The following is a 22,603-nucleotide window of genomic DNA, read 5'->3' as shown; positions in this document are numbered from 1 at the left end:
GCATTCATACAAAAGAATTAATAGTGAATCAAAACACGTGTAGTTAAATACATTAAATGAGCCAGTGCTTTAAATAAATAGTACTGAAGAATGACCTTCTAGCTTAAATCAGTCAAACAAACTGCTAGTCAATCAATGGTTTAAATTTTGTTACCACTGAAAGCGTTGCTAAAATGCACATCTGCTGCAGACAATTTGAAATAAACAGACACAACAAAAGAAATCAGGCCAGTTATAATAATATACATTCTTTAATTACAAAAGGATCATCAAACTTGAATTAATATCATGTACCGTCGTCAGCTGGTAAAGTGGCCTCATGGTAGATCAACATTAAGTACAAGTAAACTCTATACAAACCACCAGTACAGTACAAGGATTGTTTTCTGCTAAATCAACATCATCAGATTCAGGACTACCACAAAACAACTAAATCAGTGGATTACACAAATGTTTGCGTACCATAAAGTTATCAGCTCCATTAATGCAACAAAATGTCTATAACACACACATCTATAGAGAAAAAAAACAAGAGGACACTTTCTCTGATTTATGATTCATAGTTATGACCTAGAATAAAACAGTTTTACGTTCTGTACACGACAGATGATTTTTCTAACACATTCACAATAAGATTATGTTGACATGTAGAGCAGTTTTGGAATAAAAGTAATGTTTTTAGACACCAAATCTCTTAACTTACTGGAAAAAAAAAACAATATATTTCCATTTTGAAGTCACAACAATTGAAACTTATTTTTTTTAAACAAAAATGCTCTCAACGACAACATTATTTTCTTCAAGTTTGATCAGACCCAAACAAAAACCAACATTTTACTGAAATCCATACCTAATAAATCCAGTAATATCAGAGAAACTGTTCTCTTCATTCATTTTTTTTTTTACATAGTTACATGTTCACTACCTGACAAAAGTCTTGTCGTCTATCCAAGTTTTAGGAACAACAATTAATAGCTTGACTTCTAGTTGATCATTTGGTATCAGATGTGGCTTATGTGAAAGGCAAAGGCCTCTAGATTATTCATTTTCAATGCATTTCCTATCTTACCCTAGACATGCTCAATAACATTCATCTCTGGTGACTGGGCTGGCCAATCCTGGAGCACCTGACCTTCTTTGCTTTCAGGATCTTTGTTGTGGAGGCTGAAGTATGAGGAGCGCTATCCTGCTGAAGAATCTGCCCTCTCCCGTGGTTTGTAATGTAATGGGCAGCACAAATGTCTTGATACCTCAGGCTGTTGATGTTGCCATCCACTCTGCAGATCTCTCACACACCCCCAGACTGAATGTAACCCCAAACCATGATTTTTCCTTCATCAAACTTGACTGATATCTGTGAGAATCTTGTGTCCGTGTGGATTCCCATAGGTCTTCTGCAGTATTTGTAATCATTGGGATGAAGTTCAACAAATGATTAACTAGAAGTTATTACATGTTGCGTTTACAACTGGGATTGACGACAAGACTTTTGTTAGGTAGTGTATGTATATATTTAAATCACAAATCATTATGTGTATCATAAATTGCCATACTATTGAAGTGCTCGTTATGCGTTGACAAATCCACATAAATCATAATCTAGCCAAAAAAGCATAATGGAGTAGTTAGACCAAAAAAACAAAACGCATCACAGCTGTAAATGTGAGTATGTGATGAAGCTGGAAATATCAGATCACACCAAAAATATTCATGCAGTGTCCTCAAAGCACACTTGGTCAAACTATTCCTCGAACACACAATCCAAAACCACTGTCCATATAGAGTTTAAATCTAATACCAAAAACTCCTCATCTTTAATGCACACCTACAAATAATAATAATAATGCAACAGACGTGTATGAAAACAGAAATATACAGCGCGGTTATGCTGGCCAGTATTATTACATTTCACATTGTGTGCATCTGTACCTGCACTGCACTTTAATTCACTGCAAAACTTAATCTATACACGCATAACCAGATTATTTTGTCTGATCAACATATATCTGTATGTTGATCGAGTATCGATTTGAAGGGAATCTAGGAAGATGACGCTATTAAGCACATCATTAATCTTTTATCCCCTCAATAATAAGCTGCTCAGTCATTTAAGGCCTTTTAGTGTAATTTTGGTAGAGGCTAAACATGCAAGAAGGGAAAAAACAAGAAAGCTAATGTTGTGCGAGTATAACGGCTTTTATGAAGGGAGTATCATTTATTTATTTATTTTTTACTTCAACAAGGAGCTTTTAATGCCTTTTACACTACGTGGCTGTCGAAAGCTAGTTTTGTGCAAAAAAAACTGAGTTTAACATAGAAAAAGAGCATTAACATGGAAAAACAATTAGAAGTGGTGCAATGGCATGGAAAAAAACTTGTTTGTGTGAACGGGCTCTTAGAATGTTCATCAGCCAATCAGAATCAAGCATTCGACAGCCTTGTAGTATAATCGATTGTTACACCTCAGGTCTACTTTACTTTGACTGTGATCGTGACCACATCACCTCCTCGGTAGGTCATTCTTCTACTAACAATTCAACAGCCCACTATCAATTATCCCTCCCTTAATATAGTTTTGGTAGAGGCTAAATGTCAAGAATCCACAACTATTCATAAAATATTAAGTACAGATATTTGTAAGACATTTTTTCATGTTTTTGACTGCTGGTAAGGTGTTAAACATCACTTTAATGTCGTTTAGCGTGATTTTGGCAATTAAACGTCTGTTCATTGTTATTTATTGCCTTATACTATAACTTTAGGTTTTTAGACTGCAATAATATAGAAATAGACCACAAAATGTAGAAAAAAATGGAAGCATTTATAAATGCCAAACATATTGAAGGCACAAATGTTTCTATCATATACAGTTAAGGGAACAAATTAAGAGTGCTTTCACACTTGGTTCAATTGCCTGGACTGAACCCAAGTTTGATTGTTCTCTCTTGCCACCTTCTCAGCTCACAGTCTTTTTTCCTTCTAAAATTACAGTCATTCTGCTTTTACTGAATCTTTTGCTTTTGCAATCAAAACCCAAAATACAGAGAGCCACTTGCATCTCTCTGCCACAAAAAATATTAACAACGTTCAGAACATCATCACGCCATGTCTGCAGAAGTCATTTTTGGTGGAGACGAGTAAACATTTTCACTGTTTGCACTGGGTCAGTACCACTTGTCATCAAGGTAGGTGATACACAGACAAACACACACGAATGGACGTTATGAAAACTAAAGTTTGTTGTAGAACTGGCAGTTCACTTCCACTATTTGGTACAATTGTATTCATATCAGAAGTGAACTGTACTAGAGTTTGCACGAACTGTACCCCAGACAACCTCTTTCAGGCAGACTTGGGTAAAGTTCACGAGTGCGCAGTCAGCGATCACACTAGCTAAACATACTGTACTCTGACGTGAAACGAACTCGGGTGTGGACCAAAAGTGCTAGTTTGAAAGCACCCTAAGAGACTTTTTGTTATGATGCTTCTTCAAAATGTAAAAATGAATTGTTACAATTTTACTTTGCGTAAAACAACAATTGGTCAAACAAATAAAAAAAGATCAGTTGAGTTTCAAACATGTTTGTATTTGTTTCACTAATATTTTTAACTTGAGAAGAGTTAAGAAATCAATATTTGCTCAAATTATTTAGATTTTGAGACACAACAAAGAGAAAAAAAGATTGATGACAATAGTTTTTCATCGCTATATACAGGGTTCATTCCTGTTTTTACTATTCAAATTTCAGCACTTTTCCAAAACTTTGAGGTAAATATTCAAGTTTTATGTAATGTCCATGTACACGTGGTAAACAAGAAATAAAATGTATGTTCAGATTTATTACAACATATCAGCAAATATTATGTGACAATCTGCGTAGTTTAAATAGTTTTACATCTGCAAAATAGTTTTTAGAAAGTATCTTGTCGTCCGTGTGAAAATATTTTAGAAATGATGTATATTGTATTATAAATGAGCCTTTAGCACTCACAGTATCTTACCTCTGTAGTTATTAGAGATCGTTTCTGGACACGACACTCAAAATCTTTCTTAAATTATGATGAAAGCAAGTAAAAGAGAGGCGAAGCTAAAACTGCGAGCTTTGAAGAGATTACCTGATATTACTATCTCAAATATATTCAAGTACACAGATATTTGTTAAACAAATTTTCATGACTTTTCAAAAACATTTTGGGTTTATTGGTTTTTCCAAAACTTTTCCAGGCCTGTAAAACGCCTTTCCAATATTCCAGGACTTTTCCAGGACCGTCTGAACCCTGTATATACTAATCTTTAAGTTTTCCTGATTTTCAACCAAAACTACATATATATATATATATATAATTGTTCTGTTATCTCACTAATCTGCTACATGTTATTTAATGGCTTTTAGTACCATTTTGGCAGAAGCTAAACATGTAAATCGGGAAGAAAAAAAGTACATTTTATACGTTTATATAACGTAACTATAATTAAAGAGAATGACTGAGTATCCCAAACATCACTAAAGCACAAACGTTCATACCGTTTCTTTTTTCCATCACAAATAACACCTTTAGTATGATTTTGGCAGAAGCTAAAAAGAGCAGAGAAAGTGCATTTCTGAACGTCTATTATATGCAAAAAAAAAAAAGTCATGTTAGATACAACACGCAAACAAAAACACTCAATGCCATGTTAACTGCAGACACTTCCATCATCATCATCATCATCACACCGTCAGCACCACATATAAAACCCAATCTGACTGTTCAAAGTGCTCTTTCTTCTAAAATACCCAATTCATCATCTCCCAATCTGCAATCCTGTACCTGCGTTTCCTCTGAGCGGATGTTTCCAGCCTCAGCTCTTTCTCAAACAGCAGCCTCATGCTTACGTCTGGCCTGTTACTGTTCGGTCTGACTGAAGTCGTAGCAGAAGTTGAAGTTGCTGGGGGGTTTCGGGATAGGTGGAGCTGCGTCTGGGATCGGGACGTTTTCTAGATCCAAAAGACGAAGCTTGATTTCCATCGAGAGGAGAATCTCCAGTTCACTGCGCATGCTCTCACTGCTCATTTCTTTACCCAGAAGCACACTGAGTCCATCTGTCCACAGGCAGAACTGTGGAACAAGACAAGAAAGATGGATTGAGGAAAATACTTGTGTCATCAAACTGACATCATCAGAGGAGGACTGATAGTCCAAACATGGAAGCAAATGGTGAGATTTTAATTACCAAAATATTTTTTTTGTCAGTGGATTAACTTTCATGGATTAATTGTTCACCTAAAGAACATAAATGTGCGCTTAAAAAATAACATTGTAATTTTTGACTTTCACATGGACTTCAAAATATAAGAGCTTCCTGCAATTCGGTAGTGGAACAACACGAAACTCACGTCTGTTCTGGACGAGGCGATGAAATTCAGGCTGTACTCCTCAACATCATACGTGATGCTGAAAGCCAAGTCCAGCACCTCCTGTCAAACCACACAAACCAGCACACTGTTACGCTGCAGTTCTGCTAATAAATTAGGGTTTAATGATTTCTGTGGAAAATGCAGGTGGAATCCTGCAGTTGAGGTCATAAAACAGAAATAGTGGAACACAGAATGCCATGAAATTGAGCACATTAGGATAAAACATTGACTAAACATCATTTTTCTTGCACTGTAAAATCAACTTGTCAATTGTCTTTTGTTTTTCTGAACAATTGGCATTTTCTAAAGCTTTAAATGACCATTCTTATATAATATATATATATATATATTTTTAGCAGACTTTTATAGATTAAAATGAATATTAACATTTTACTCAAACCCATACCAAATAAATCTAAAGAAAATGAAATGAAATGAAAATAATAATAAAAAAAAAATCTAAAACACATTATGGGTATCCCAATCTTAATCCTCGGGGTTCCACAAGGTTTAGGAGTGTGTTTATGGAAATTTTGGACCATTTTTCTTAGGGATGCACAGAATATTCAGACACATTTGGGCCATTTTCGGTTTTCAGCTGAAAGGTTTTAATCATTGAAAAAAACATGGCCAAAACAGTTTGTTTTGATGACACAAACAAACACGACATGACGCAAATGTGACAACTCAACCAATCGACAGCTAGATGTTATCTGTCTGAAGCCCCCATCTGCAAAAAGAGACAACTAGTGGTGTAACAGATCCCAAATCTCACAGTTTTTTAGTCACGGATCGAACCATTTTTCGAATCAGATAAAAAGGGAAAAAGACATGTAATTTGCTTTCCATTTATTACAAAACCAGTACTGCAAAACATTTAGATTTTAACAAACAGAACTTAGAATCTGCAATTTTATTAAGAATAATCAGCTAAATAAAAATAAATAGTAAAATATTCAGTACTGTGAAAAAAATTCTGTTACTACTTTTACTAATAACGCTAAATGTAGAAACCTAACATTATAATTTGTAAAACCCATATTTATTTTTTTAGTCTTATTTTCCCAAATGATTCAGTTATTCACTCAAAACTTCATGTTTCATTGCTAGATGTGTTGTTTTTGAAGAATTATTATTAGATTGCAGTTGGTTGGCCACCTATTGGTTAAATAATGTAACTGCTGCCTACAACTTTCATTTTTGAGCGTCGTTAAATGCATATGACGGTGATTTTAATCTTTACCTTAAACATCAGTGGTTTTATCTAAACTACAACCTGTTATCCCAGTACTTCTGTGTTATTTGACTGTTTGTAACTTCATAACTAACTCAAAAGACTAAAGACTGAATCTCTTGATTTATTTTACGTTTTTCAAACACAGATTTGAATGCAGCAATTTGAAGGATTAATAAACATATGAAAATCCCCATCATTTATATTTTATGTTGTGTCAGTGTTGAGATCCCGATCTTTTAATGATTATTGATGCAGCTTACACTGAATGCAATTATACAGGCTAAACAAGTAGTGATAGAAAACCCCTTTATTAACCTAAGAAACCCACCACAAATCCTGAATAACCTACTACAACTTCTTCATCATTATATTTTACAGTAAAGCCGAAATGCTTTCATACATGTCATTTGAATGACACGAAAGGTGATCTCTCTGCGATCATAAACAAATTCAGGATTAATCTACCAGTAAAAAAGTATTAATCTGCAGACCATGTGTGTTCCTAACCGTGGGTTGTGATCCATATGAATCACAGATTAACTGTGATCTGTTACACCCCTAATGATAACCCATTGTTGCAATGTGCTAAATAAATATTTTCATATTTTTTTAATTGATTTGTTCTTTGAAACTTTAATATGAATTGATGCAATTACAATGCCTTGATTTTCTTAAGGTCAGTACACAGTCATAGCCATAAACGCAATGGTACTAATAATTGGCATCATTTATTTTGGTGTTTTGGTTTTCGGTTTCAGCTAAGAATTTTCATTTCGGTGCAACTATAATTCTTCTAGAAAAGTGTTTGTGAGGCCTGGCTCACAGTCTCCCTCTCTAATTCATCCCAAAGATGTTCTATAATGTGAACCAAATGTAAACCACGATACAAACCAAACCAACAATTTAGTGAAGCATCCCACCCCTTGTGTTCGAGCGTCATACCTTAGTTTGTTTTCCCTTGTTCTCCTTCATGTGAGGACAGTCTTTTCCAGTCACCACATTCTTAATGTCTGCCACAGGAACTGAGGGGACATTCAAGCAAAATTCAACTTTATACACTGAAGTTCAAATATCAGCTACTGGAAAACTCGTATATTAGGATATCTGAAATGCACATACTCTTATCCTGAAGCGCCTCGATGGAGGGCATCTCCGTCTCCTCCTCAACATCTCCATAGTGCAGCACTTTATGGTTAGGAGAGAGTCGACAGTACCACAGCTTGTCTGGAAACACAACCACACAATAATTGCTAATGTGGTTTCTTTAGCATTGCAGAAATATTTTTTTGATTATTATTTATTTAATGGTGCAGATAATCCATTTATTCACCCTTTAAGTTTTTCAAACCTTAAGAATTTCTTTTTGCCGTTAAACAAAAAAGAAGATATTTTGAAGATTGTTGAAAACCTGTAACCATTTATTTGTCCTACAATGGAAATCAGTCAATTTTTCAACTTTTTTCAAAATATCAACTTTCATGTTCAACTGAACAAAAAAAAAACAAAAAAAAACAGGTTAGGTTAGGAACCAATTGAGCGTGAGTAAATAGTGAGAATTTTAATTCTGGGGTGGACTATCCCTTTAATCATGCTAGTTTTTAAGAAGTTATAGTTTTAATCCTCTATGGCACGTGGGATGGAATCAGTTTTTATGCACTTTTTTATTTAAAGCACAGTAACCATAGCCAAGTTAAATGGTTATGTTAGCATTAGTGTGTATTTTGCGGTCTCACCTTGTCTCCGACGACTGCTCATCTTCCTGAAGAGCGTCCCGTGACACAGACGGTTCAGTCTTTGCTGTCTGATGAGCTCCAGAAGCTCCGGCTTCAGGCGCTCCTTCAGCTCACTGGACACACACACACACACACACACAAAATGTGTGAAAAAGAGACACCACAGCTATCACAAGTTGGTGACTTCATGTCCATTTTAAATCACAGATATTAACTAGAACTACAAGAAGAAAAATGCATCACTTTTAAAAATGGTTAAGATGAACTGTTGGTATGAATGTTTGCTTATATTTGTGTATAAATGACTAATAACTCATTTTAGTTGTGTCTTGAAGTGGGCCGGACACCCCAGATAGTACTGACTATGTGATTGGTCAAAAAGTCTGATGAGAAGCTCAAGTGATGTCATAAAAAATGGTTGATTCTTCTTATCAAGGTTTGATTTCTTATATCTAGGGCCTGACAAAATCTGCAGATGTTTTGATAAAATTGATGATAAATTTTGTTTGAAAACTAATGCAAAATTATTTTCAGAACATCGCATCTGAAACAAAATACATAAGAAAGAACTTGTTTATCTCATTTATCTTGTTCTAGCTGCTGAATTAGTACAAAATTCAGTGCAGGAGAGCACAACCTGTTTTGAAAAATTGCTTGCGTACAAGGTCGTGAATGTTCTAGCACCCCAATTTAACATACACTCCTCGATGTGCTTTACCCTCGTCTGATGCTGGTCTTTCAACCTCTCAGTCAACGCAGCTAAAATGTAAGGGAAACCGGGCATTCTCTTCATTGGCACCTAAATTGTGAAACTCTTTACCCTCTGATATTCGCATTGCAGAATCCTGGAGTATTTTTTAAATTGACTCTTAAAACTTACTTTAGGCTCGCTTTTATTTGTTTTTATTGGACTTTTATAAGATTTTTACATCTATTATTAATATACTTGAGATGCTACTTTTAAAGGCACTATATAAAAATAAAAGTTCATTAGTATTATTATTATTGTTATATATATCCAAAATATCTTAATGTTATCTGTCTTTTAGTGGATTTATAAGATTAAAAAATAAAAAATTATTAAAATAGTAAGATGTTAAAATTTTACTTGACAAATTGTATTGTTCACACCATCTAAACATTTGTAAATTATTCAACTATATATAAATAATATATGCAAGTAATATATACATATGAAAAGAGGGTAATTAGACAAATTTACACAAGTAGATTTCAGTGTGGGCCTATTTGTGTAAATATATAAATTTACATAAAAAATATATTCAAGTGTAACATTTACAATTGATTTATCATGTGTGGTTTAATTTTAAAAGGTCACGAAACACCAAAACACATTTTGTTTAGATGTTGACAGTCATATATGTGTCCCCCGCTGGTAAAAACACTATTAGGACACATTTGTTTCACAAAAAAGTGAAAATTGGTTGTTTTTGCGTTATTTCGAGCAAATTCTTTCTTTCGGTTTAAAAAGAAATTTAAAGCTACATCACAGCCATGAAATCCTTGTTTAAATTCCAGCATTTAGACTAGTTGTCTGTTCTAGCAGGTACAATGTTACGACTTTGAGCTTTTAGCATTAATTCTAGAGAAAGACTTGGTTCGACCAATCAGCGCTCTCTATTGTAAATGAGGTGCAACTTCATTAATATGCATGATATAGCTCCGAAGACTGTTTTTATCTGTTACAGTGTTCAGAGAGACCCCACGTTGTGCTGCCAACCGTAATTAAACAAGTGAAAGAAGAAGAATTGTTCGGAGAAATGGGTCCTCAGTGTTGTGTGTATAAATGTGCTGCAACAAAGGTTTTGTTGCCATTTGTCCTGCGATGAGAGGGCAGATCAAAAATACGTTTGTAAAGAATATTTTTTTTATGCGAGAGCTTTTTGAATCTGGAAATGGTGAAATACATTTTTGCAACTCGTCTCCTTTTTAAAAAGACGCGGTTCCAGTTCGTATTGATTGTCCTGTCTCTATGAATTTCATGGCCCTTTAAGTAACATATTTAAACAGTTTAGCAGGTGTCATCACTAAACATATTCGAAACAAGAATCATTATTATAAAGCTATTGACTCTTTTAATTCAAAGTTGGAAAAGTGTTGTTTCAGTTTTGCGTCAGTACGTACAGCACAGGTGGAGCAAGCGTCTCCTCCTGGTGGAGTCTCTCTGTCTGTCTGAGTTTGAGGATCTCACTGTAGTTCAGCGCGTTCACTTTATTCTTGAAGAGCTCCAGAGACGTGGGTTTGCTGGCCAGAGTCCTGGTGATCTGCTCACGCACAACCTGCATCACCTTTAGGGAAAACACAGGAGAAGTCACCGTGAAAGTCCACACACAAACCCTCATGACCATTTGCGCAGAACGCTTGACCTCATTCACCCATGAACAACATGCCTCTGGGGTTCAGGTCAAGATAAATGAAGGCAGACGGAGAAGAAAACCTCCATAAAACAGCAGGAGAGAAGAAATGAACAATGGAAATATGGGTCTCTCTTGCAATGAGTGTCCAACTGAGACAAACAGACTGAAAAGATGAGCGCAGTCAACTGGAAGAGAGCGAACGCTTGACCACAAACACATTTTATGCTGAGAGCTTTCACATGTGATGGTCCGAAGAGATACAAAACCATAATATTAAAGAAAGAGTTATGATTTAGGGAGGGGGGAAAGAAAAGAGTTTTTTTCAAGTTCATGTCTGTGTAATGTTGTGGTGCTGTCAAAGACAAAGACTACAAAGTAAAAACATTACACAGCATCACCACTAAAAAAACAACAAAACAAAGCTAAATGCAATGAATACAAGAATAAAAACAAAGCAGTAAAACAAAAAATTAAAAACATGACATTCGACTACAAACAAAAGAAACACACACACAAAAAACACAATACAGCAAATAAAAACAGAACAACAACAAAACGTAAAACAAAAACTATGCAATAAAACCCTGACAACATTAACATAAGGCAGCAAGCAAAAAATACACAACAAATAAAAAAACAGAACAAACAAAACAAAAACTAAGCAACAAAACCTTAAAGCATGATGACATTTGAAAACAAACAAGAAATACACACAAAAAACAATGAACAACAAATAAAAAACAAAACAACCAAAATACATCAAAACTTAACAAAAACTATACAACAAAACCCGGACACAACATTATGACAAGACAGCAAACAAAAGAAAAATGCAACGACAAAACACACAATACACAACAAATAAAAAACAGAACAACAAACAAAACAATCAAAAACAACAAAACCTAACAGAAAATCTATGCAACAAACCCTAACAAAACAATGACCACAAAAAATACACACAAAAAACTATACAACAAATAAATAACAGAACAAAAAAAAACCTATGCAACAAAACCCTAACACAATGTGACATAAGACAGCAAATAAAATACACACACAAAAACACAATAGGCAACAAATAAAAAACAGAACAACAAAACCCTAAGAAAACATTATGACATAATACACAACAAATAAAAATAAAACACACTAAACAATAAAACCAAAAAAATAAAAATTCTATGCAACAAAACCTTAACAAAACATGATGATATGACAACAAATAAAAAAAAATATTTGCACAAAAAACACAAAACACAACAAAAGCTATGCAACAAAACCAACACATTATGGCATAAGACAGCAAACAAAAGAAAACAGAACGACAAATAAAACCTAACAAAAAATACTATGCAACAAAACCCTAACAAAACAATGACATATGACCACAAATAAAAAAAATACACTCACAAAAAATACACAACAAATAAAAAACAGAACAACAAAAACCTAACAAAACATAGGCATGAGACAGCAAGCAAAAAATACACAAACAAAACAATACATAACAAAAAAATAACAGAAGAAACAAAACAATAACCAAAAACTGTGCAAGAAAAACCTAACAAAACATGATGACATAACACAACAAACTAAAGAAATACACACACAAAAAAACACAACAAATAAAAACAGAACAGCAAACAAAACAACAAAAAAATAAAAATAAAAAACGAAATCAAAACCTCAAAACTAAATCTATCCGACAAAACATGATGACAAGACAGCAAACAAAATAAATACACACAAAAAACACAATACAAAACAGAACCAAAGAACCAAAGCGACACACAACAACAAAGCTTAAAACAAAAACACGAAATACAGTATGACAACATACAAAAGAAAAATGAAACAACAAAAAAATACGATAAACAAACAAATAAGTAAATAAAACAAACAAAACACAACAAAACTTAAAAACTGTCTGGTCATCCATTACTTAATGTATTTTTTTGCCAGATGGGGGCAGTAAATCCAAAAACTAATTTCTTGTTTTTTGTTTGTTGGTTTGTTTGGTAAAAGGTTAGCAGCATTTTATACGGTACTTTGGTCATGACAATCTCTCAAAAACAACCAACACAGCTGCTTATTTAGTAGTTTAATAAATTTCTCCAATTTAGGTGTGGACAATAAAACAATTAGAATTGAAAGTGTTACTCCCCTCAAAATCATGGTCAAAAGTTACATTTGAAATATTTCTGAAAGAATTCTCTTACAAAATACAGAAAAACAGATCATTCAATACAATAACTGTTCGTACCTTGGATTTATAAGGTTCTATCTACGTTCTCAATGACTTTGAGATATTGAGCTTTAAAGTTTTTGCATTCCATGTAGATAACAGTTTGTGTAACATTTGTTTCTAAATCAAAAGTCTTAAAATGTAAACAACTTACAAAAAACATGCCATAATGTAAATAAAATGTCATTTAATAAGAATGTCAACAACTCAATTTTGACAAAAATGTCAGATAGAACCTTATAATTCTATGGTGACGTGTTTTCTGTACATGTTTTACAATGTATTACAGTATTTCTCTCATCATCAGTGTTGAAAATGTGCAGCTGCTTCATATTTTCTAAAATATATTTTGATTCAAAAGTTCTATTTACTATTTTATAAAAGTGTTTACTGTCACCTCTGATCAATGTCATGCATATTTAAAAAAAAAAAAAAAAAAAATCTTCTGCATCTTGCTTTTTAAAATGCATGTTCATTTGGTCACTAGAGAGAAAACACTCATCCTACCTCAGCCATAGTAAAAGCAGCTGCTGTCCGTCACAAACCACAGCCAGTTTGAGTGTGTGTGTGAGTGTGTGTTGGTGTTTGGGTGTGTGTATGTGTTAGAGTGAGTGTATGCCCCCTCCCTCTAGATACCACACACACTCCACTATGCCAGCAACAATTAGAAGGCGTTAAACAGAAAAAAACACAGGAGAGAATGAAAAGAAAAAGAGATGAAGCTACTTATGAAGTTAAGAAACATAAACACTCAAGCTCTTTCACTCAAAGGCAAAATAAGAGCACAAGGCTAATTCTGGTATGTGCTATACATCTATTGTTGTATATTATGTAAATTTAGTTTGTCATTTTAGTCCTTCAGTTTTTTCTAGCTGATATTCATTTTATTTTAGTGCAGTAAACAACCTGTCCTTCTTTCATTCTTTCTTTTTGTAGGTTAGTCACGTCGGCTTTATTGGCATTTTAACAATATACTGTACCGTGCAGTCCACTGTGAAACGAAACAATGTTCCTCCAGGTCCAAGGTGCTACATCAAGCAACATAAACTGACAACATAACACAGGACTACACAGTACTATAAACATTTAGAAGAATGAAATCAAATTAGATCAACTAAAATAAAAATGCATAAGAATAAGAGCGCAAAGTGCGGTGTATGCAACATTTAGTGCAAAAGGATAGTTCACCCAAAAAATAAGAGTTTTGTAGTTTTTTTTTGTTGTTATTGTTTTTTTTAATACAAACGAAGTTGTTTTGAGAAATGTTGGAAACTTGTAACTATTGACTTCTCCAAATGGAAGTCAATGGTTCCCGGTTTAAAACATTTATTATCCTTACTGGAATGTTACTTAGATCTTTCAGTTTTTATTGTCTTACTATTCTACCACAGCCTACAAAACAATTGATGTACCTTTAACCTTCTATAAGGTTCATATTAAGAAATTTTCATGATCATTTTAAAAGGAGGAGCGAAACAGTGGCTCAGTGGTTAGCACTGTCTCCTCAATTCCTGGCGGGGTCAGTTGGCATTTCTGTGTGGAGTTTGCATATTCTCCCCATGTTGGGAGAATAGACAAAGACATGCGCTATAGGTGAACTGAACAAACTAAATTGGCCATATGTGTGTAAATCAGTGTGTATGGCTGTTTCCCAGTACTGGGTTGCAGCTGAAAGGGCATCGGTGCGTAAAACATATGCTGGAAAGGTTGGTGGTTCATTCCGCTGTGTTGACTCTCTGATAAATAAGAGACTAAGCTGATAGAAAATGAATGAAGGAGTTTTTAATAGAAGAAAGAAACTCAAAACTTGCTTGGAATCACTTGAGGGAGAGCAAATAGCGAGTAAATGTAGATTTCTGTGTGAACTATCCTCTTTAATAGTGTCGGTACATGTTAAATGGATCATGGACACCAACAAGATTTGTTGTGCTTTTTAATTATAATTATTAATTTCTGGAAAACTAACCTAAACAGCTTATCCAGACCAAAAAGTTTAAAAAATGAAGACACAACATACTCAACATACACAACAATCTGTGTTGTCCAAGAAACTAGTTTATTCTCTAAGGCAGACTTCATCAAACTTGTTCCTGGAGGTCCGGTGTCCTGCAGATTTTAGCTCCAACCCTAATCAAACACACCTGAACAAGCTAATCAAGGTCTTACTAGGTATACTTGAAACACTCAGGCAGGTGTGTTGAGGCAAGTTGGAGCTAAACCCTGCAGGGCACCGGACCTCCAGGAACAAGATTGATGAGCCCTGCACGAAGATCATGCCAGCTTTTTGGCTATTTCTTTATATATATGTGCTCAGCATATAAGAGTGCACCCATCTCTCATTTAAAAGAATATTATCTATAGGATACTTTATTATATTTGTGCATATACATAAGTTTGGTCAGTACTGAAGCCAAATCTGGAGCTAATCTAACAAAATAACTTACAATTATGGTAAAAAAATAAAAAATAAATAAATAAATAAATAAAAATCGCAGCCCAAATATATATGCAAGGGAAAATCAAAATACAATTTTCAAAAATAGCAAAAATCAAGAGAAACAAAAAATATATACAATTTTGTAATTTGTTGTAATTTGTAATTTTGTTCTTGCACTAATATATATTACCCATATTCACTGAGAAAGGAAAAAAAAAATCATTTTCACAATGTAGTGTACTCATATATGCTGAGCACTGAGTGTGTGTGTGTGTATACAGCTCAAAGTGACATTTAAAGGCTTAACTAGGTTAATTATGTTAACTAGGCAGGATAGGGTAATTAGGCAAGTTATTGTAAAACGATGGGTTGTTCTGTAGATAATCAAAAAAAAAAAAATTTTGACCTTAAAATGGCTTTAAAAAATTTAAACCTGCTTTTATTCTAGCCTAAATAAAACAAATCGGACTCTCCCTAAGAAAAAATATTATCAGACATACTGTGAAATATTCCTTGCTCTGTTAAACTTCATTTGAGAAATATTATTATTATTATTATTAAATTCTGACTTCAAATATATAAATAAATATATATATATATATATATATATAAATAAAGAAAAAATTGGCTTAATTTCAAGACAACTTTAAAAGAGATGTATCATAGACAACAGTTGCTTTTTGCAAATTATTTTCAAAATTAATTTACAAAAATAGCTTGTTAAAAAGGGAAAAATATATAGTATGTATAATTTGTCTGAAAACCACCTCAAATTTGGCTTTTCTTTTAAGGAAAAAAAAACACCACTCAAACTTATTTGCGACACTTTTAAACACGCTAATGTTTCAAAAACACCTTTCAGGATTGAGACAAAAATATTTAATTAAAAAGCTAAATTCTGACATTTTTAAAAAGAGTTATTTCTGGGCTGTGGTTTGCTGCTGATCTGCGCTTCTGCATCAGAGCAGGACTCCTTTTGTTCCTCTAATACCCTTTTGTAAAATCTCTGGCCGACGTTTAGCTGAAACAAAAGACAGGCCGGTCAGCGGGACGTTTGTCCTTCGCAGGGGTCGCGGCGGTCACGAGGCTTTACGGCCTGAAAGCGTTCATTAAAGTGAGGTCTGTTTTGTTGCAGTGCTGAATAGTTTGGACAGGAGGAAGGACACTTTCTTTAACATCAGAAAAGGAGAAGTTTGTTATTTAGGGAATGCTGATAAACACAAAGGCCTTTAAAGGGGGAGTCTGTCTTTTGGCGTGTTTGTCATTCCGCTATAGCTAGAGGTTTCTCAGATGAAGGGATCAATATTTATTTGTCCTGTAGATGATTTAATGGCTGCAGCAGCTGCTCAATTCTCATACGCGGCTCTACTGGGACTCAAAGGCAAATTATAAAGCTTTCAAGAAGTGATAAACAGAGATTGATCTTTATATAACAAATAATACATTCAATGAGCAGTTTGGATCTTTAAAAATGACTTGAAACACCATTCAAGTTCTATTTTACTGACATGATATAAAAAGGATTTAGTAATTATGGATGGGTGGACGGACGGACGGATGGACGGACGGACAGACAGACAGATTGATTTAAAATTTTAGCTGGAATAGAAAAAAAATTATAATTTTATAATAATTAATTTGTAATGGATTTAATTATGGTAGACTTAGTGAAAATAGTTTTAATAGTGAAAAAATTGTTTAAATAGTGTCTAAAATGCCATCTCTTAATCCAATAAGAACTGATTGGGTTGTGATAACATTTTGAAAACTGATAAATAAATCAAAAAAAGGACTTTTGCATTGGATAAAGACAAATGTAGGCAGTCAGGTAAACAAACATACAAACAGATTGTTCAATAATGTTTTAGTAATTTAACTATACTACTCAGGCATGTGATTGGCAGAGGATAAAAAAGAAGGAAGGACAAGCAAACTATGAAAGGGCAAAGCATCAGGTTGTCTGCTTTGATGACAGTAAACCTCACAATGAATTTATTTCATTGAAATTTTTTTCCTGTTATTTTGAATTGTCCATTTAATATTTTGATTTATTTTATTTTACCTTTGGATTCTTTTAATACTTTCTAGTTAATATTGCTCAATGTCTTCCTCGTAGTGCCATAACTCTATATGAATTTCGCAAAAAGTTTTCATATTTTTAAGTATTGTGCAGAAACTTTGCCACAAATGCAGATTAAGGAGGTATTCAGATATCCCTATATTGCACCACAGCACTTTAACACAATATCCACAATTACATATTTTAGAGTTTACCTTACATAATTACCTTTGAATTTGAGGTTTTATCTGACATTTTTGTCACAATTGAGTTGTTGACATATTTTTATTAAATGACAACTTTTTTACCATGTGGGTTTTTTATAAGTCGTTTACATTTTAACCACTTAAACTCTGCTGCTATTTGGGGTTTTTCCGCCTGGATTTTGCCTACCCAAATTTAAAAGCTTCCCAAATCCACATGCAGAGGTTTAAATGCAAAAATTTGTTATCATTTTAAAGAAAACCCTTTGAATTTTCATAAAACGCTATTGAAAGTGTTTAAAATAACTGTATATGTCGTCTGTGTTATAATAAACACCTAAAAAAAGAGGCACTTTTTGTATTTTTTTTTTTATAAACTCAAATTTGAAAGTGTACCTTTTAGGTTGTGTGTGGTCTAGCGTGCTGTAATTAATTTTGGTGGTTCCTGCTCATGTCTGTAATCATAGGAAAAAAGAAAAAGGTCTCTACCATAATCTATGCAAAAGTTGTTGCATTCCAACTGATGAGAGGTGCTGTACAAGCCACAGAGACTGATCCTTGTTTACATATTTCACTATTCTTTTGTTTGATCAAACATAATTCACTGTGTTTGGACCACATCAGACATATAAAAGAATTACTTATGCATATCACCTCAGAAACAGAGGAGAATGGCCCTGAAGGGCACAGCATAAGGTAAGAGATGACAGCTGTCTGTGCTATCTGGGGCTGCTTATTGATCAAGAATGTATTGTTTACATTTGTGCGCCATGAAAACACCACAATTCATTCAACAACTGTTAGGCATATGAATATAATTCAGTAAAAAGAATGCTAGAACTGTATGAGCACCAGCAAGAGCTTTCATTTGAGCTATAACTTATATATGTGTCATATAAAAAAAATATGAAAATGAACCAATGTAAAATACCTAGCTCGGGTATCCAAAATACTGTGTATTTAAGTGTAAATAACTTTTATACAGCAGTATAAAAACCAAAGTGATGCATATGTGCATAAAATATAGATTCTACCCTTTCAAACGACACCACTTACGGGGGTCTGGTGCAACGCTAGCCCTTTAAATCTGAAAGCGAAAGTCGATGTCGTCACGGACCCGGTACCGGGTCCGCAGAGTTTAAGTGGTTAATACTTTTTATTTAACAAACAAATGTTACACACATACTGTTTGCTAAGGAATGCAAAAACTTTAAAGTTCAGTAACTCAAAATCATTTAGAACACCAATAGAACCTTGTAATTCCAAGGTTATGATATGGCAAAGTCAGCTAGTGTATTGTTTCTGACGTGATTCATATTATTATTATTATTTTCAGTTATACTTGTTTTTTTAAGTGTAAAGCAGTTTGAGAATTAAATTTTAAGGTTCTAAATAAAAGAGTTATTATTTTTATTATTGCCATAAGATTCTTTGCATATCAAAGTCTCAAACATAAACGTCAATGAGAAGGTGAATAATGCTCCTGTAGAACAAGCGATCGACATTTCTTGTGCAAAGAAACACAATGTTAAAACAAGGAGAAAGGGTTAAGTATGTTAACCTTAAGGACATCTATGAGCCACTGTGCTCCAAAAGAAAGTTTGCATTCAGAAAAACATCTGAAACGTGTAGTTTGGAGCAATATTGTTTCTGTTTTACTTCAGTTTCTCATTAAATCTTCTGACCAACAAAATGCTCTTTAGTATCTGACATGCCTCACCCCCTTCGAAACAATTGCTTTATGCGCATGCACTCAGCCACTCTCACTGGCAGAACTGCAGTAGCAACAAAACACTGTTGGGGTTGTTTTTTCAAAAGGGGAATGAAGTACCTTATCAAAGTCTTCCTGCGTGGCTCTCATCTCCTTCCAGGTCTTGTTAAGCAGCTGAATGCAGATGCAAAACAGCTCCTCCAGTAGACGGTCCTGAGCGAAGAAGATCGGGTGATAGTCTGAGCCCGTCTCAGAGGCTAGAGAGAGGAGTAAATAACAGCTAATAAACAAATAAGAAGACCAACTATATATGTTGAAATTATATCCGTCTCACTGTCTAAAGCAGAGATGCCAAAAGGTGGGCCCCGCAGGCCAAAGTTAGCTCATTGTAAGCTGTGATTTGGCCCACCATCCCATCTAAGAGGAGAGTAATAATGATGGAGAGGGTCGGGGCAAATGCCTTTAACACTGACTTCAGAGACAGTCATCACCTTTTTTTGTTTGTTTTATTGCTGTTTTAATTGTTTCAATAAATTATGTAAATGATTTAGATTTTTAAAAATGTAAATACTGTCACTCATCGGATGGAGGACTATTCAGAAGACATCCCGCAAGCAAATCAAGGCACAAACTAGTGTAAGTCTGTAATAAATTAGATTGTTTTGTTTTATCTTTAATAAGTTCATTATAAAATGTATAGATTCATATAAAATACTGTATTAGTTAATATAAAATACAGTATTAGTTAATATAAAGCAATGTTTTTTTGTTATTTTTAACCATTTTTAAATAAATTAGGAAATTACCCATGACAACTACATTTATCTTCGGCCCACTAGCCTCAACCAAGTTTGGTTTTTGGCCCTTTGTAAGAAAAAGTTTGGACACCCCTGGTCTAAAGGTGCTTAGACCATTTTATAAAGAAATAGGTCACCAAAAATGAAAATCCAGTCATCATTTACTCATCCTAAACTTGTTAAGTTGTTGAATTTCTTCTGTTAAGCACAAAGGAAGATATACTGAAAAACATTGAAAAAAAATTATATAACAGCCATAGACTTCCATAGTATTTTCTGTTCCTAGTATGGATGTCAATGTCTCATTTTTGTCCAGCATTCTTCAGAAATATCATATTTTGCATTCAACAGAAAGAAATTAGCAAGTGTATTTTGTTACTATAACACTCTGAAACCCAAAAAGTTAGGGTAACTCAAACCATTTGAGGAAATCGATTGCAACAAACTATTTAAGTTCAAAATCTAATCCTAATAAGTACTGTGAGCTTAATCCATTTAAGTAAATGAAGCAATTTGAGCACAGAAAAATCCAATATATGAAGAGAACTTAAACCACCTGAGTACTGTAAAACCCAATAAGTTAAGGCAACTGAAACTGTTTGAGGAAACCGATTGCTACAAACCATTTGAGTAAAAAAACGAATCTATAATTACTGTCAACTTACTCCATTTAAGATGAAGTAATGAGGTATTCAGTCAACTCTTTACCTTCAAGAGTTAAAAACTCTTTTCAAATGAGTAGAATTAACTTTCAGTAAATTGGGTTAACTACACATTTCATTTGATCAAATTGTTGGGTTTTACATTGTATGGATGTCACAACTACAACCTCTCCTTATAAATTGTTCTTTAATTTTACAACACAAATTTGAATGCCTAGCTATTACAATGTTTAGATGTTTTATCAGGGTTTCTGCAGGTTTTACCAAGTTCAATTTAAGACTTTAAGACATTTTAAGACCATTATGAATGAAATTGTAGACTTAAACAGGGCTTAATGCTAAGGATTTTATTTTTAATATCCCAGTTAGAAAAGATTTTTACTTGCCCTATCAAAAACGATTACAATTTTATACATTAAGTAATACAATAATAATAATTTTGTTTAAAAATTTTTGTTTGCAGTTTTCAAATATATCCTTTCACAAACCGTATATAACCCTTATCAAGAATAGAACAAAACATAGCTGTCAATCACTTCAGTCTACAATAATAATATTTTAATAATACAAAAATAAAGGGTCAGGTCAATATCCTCAGCATTAAATAAATGGAGATCTTTTAAACAAATGTTACTTAAAGGAAAATAATTAAATGCTCTTTTTAAATAAAAAGTAACACATTTTATAAAGATGAATTGTTGGTGATTGTATGGGTGTTAATGGTCAGACTGGGTAACTATATATGAACAAAGGAAAATTAAGACCTGTTAAAAAAAGATTTAAGACGTACTACCAAACTGCAACCTCCTGCTCTCTTTCATGAAGCTAATACGGAAGAAACTCAAACTGCAATTCATCGAAATTCCGCTAGTCTTGGCTCTACAATAGAGCACATTTGCCTTGACCCCAATGTAAAAATGGCCAACTTTAAACAGAAAAAATGTGTTTACAGCCTGGTAGAAAGAACAATTTTTGTGCAAATTATATATAATATTACCCTTCATGACAACTGTGAGGGTAGTGAAATTTTTTATAACTTTTTTGTTTTCTTTATATTAAGTTACATTAAAGTCTGTATAATTAAGGGCATGGTCACTTGAGTGACAGCTAGGTCTCGCCAGTGGTCGTCACTTCACCTCAGCTGACTCCGGCTGATTAGCTGCTGAACTCGGCATATACATCATATTTTTGTTTTGTTTTCTGTGCCTTTACACACTCAGTTTCCTTTTGGAATTATTTCTTACAATTATCAGATAATATGGCATGCTGTGAGTATATAATTGTGCTTTTTAACCAATTCACGTGGCCTCCATTTCCAAGATGAGTGAAATGATATACTTATATACCATATCTATTAATGTATTTTTAATGTAAAGCCTAAAACTTAGCTAAGACATTAAGACTTTTTAAGACCCCGCAGATACCCTGTTTATGAGGACATGCCTTGTGTCCTCATCATTCAAAAGATTTGATTCAGAAATCATACGTAACAGGGTCTGCTGACATTCAAAATTTGACAAAGGTTTCCTAAGAGGGTTGGGCTTAAAGGGGTAGTTCACGCCAATAAATTTAAATCAATTAATAACAAATGACTTATTTCAAAATATCTCCTTTTGGTGTTTAACAGAAGAAAGAAACTCATAAAGGTTTGAAACATGTTTAAAACCTGTAACCACTGACTTTAATTGTATTTGCTTCTCCTACTATGGATGTCAATGGTTGCAGGTTTCCAGCTTTCA

General features: G+C 33.7%; 1 protein-coding gene across 5 annotated transcripts in view; it reads right to left on the bottom strand.

Annotated features, from left to right (window-relative positions):
* Nucleotides 1-223: 223 nt before the first annotated feature.
* Nucleotides 224-22,603, bottom strand: part of elmo3 (engulfment and cell motility 3) — a 55,330-nt gene continuing 32,950 nt past the window's right edge. For 2 of the 5 annotated variants that reach the window (XR_015526404.1, XR_015526405.1), the window contains exons 15-22: nt 19,526-19,662; nt 10,515-10,678; nt 8,370-8,482; nt 7,756-7,860; nt 7,579-7,658; nt 5,379-5,459; nt 3,368-5,100; nt 224-3,305 (exon numbers count right to left, since the gene is read on the bottom strand). Coding sequence is in view for 2 of the 5 variants with exons in the window: in XM_087312052.1 (XP_087168178.1) it covers nt 4,888-5,100; nt 5,379-5,459; nt 7,579-7,658; nt 7,756-7,860; nt 8,370-8,482; nt 10,515-10,678; nt 19,526-19,662 (893 nt within the window). In the remaining 3 variants the exon portion in view is untranslated. Of the gene's footprint in view, nt 5,101-5,378; nt 5,460-7,578; nt 7,659-7,755; nt 7,861-8,369; nt 8,483-10,514; nt 10,679-19,525; nt 19,663-22,603 lie in introns of all 5 variants that reach the window. The other 3 variants (XM_087312052.1, XM_087312053.1, XR_015526406.1) reach the window with 2 other exon arrangements.

The sequence above is a fragment of the Danio rerio genome, chromosome 25 (genome assembly GCF_052040795.2).
Source record: "Danio rerio strain M-AB ecotype USA chromosome 25, GRCz13ab, whole genome shotgun sequence".
Lineage (NCBI taxonomy): Eukaryota > Metazoa > Chordata > Actinopteri > Cypriniformes > Danionidae > Danio > Danio rerio.
This window is presented reverse-complemented; position numbering and strand designations above follow the sequence as displayed.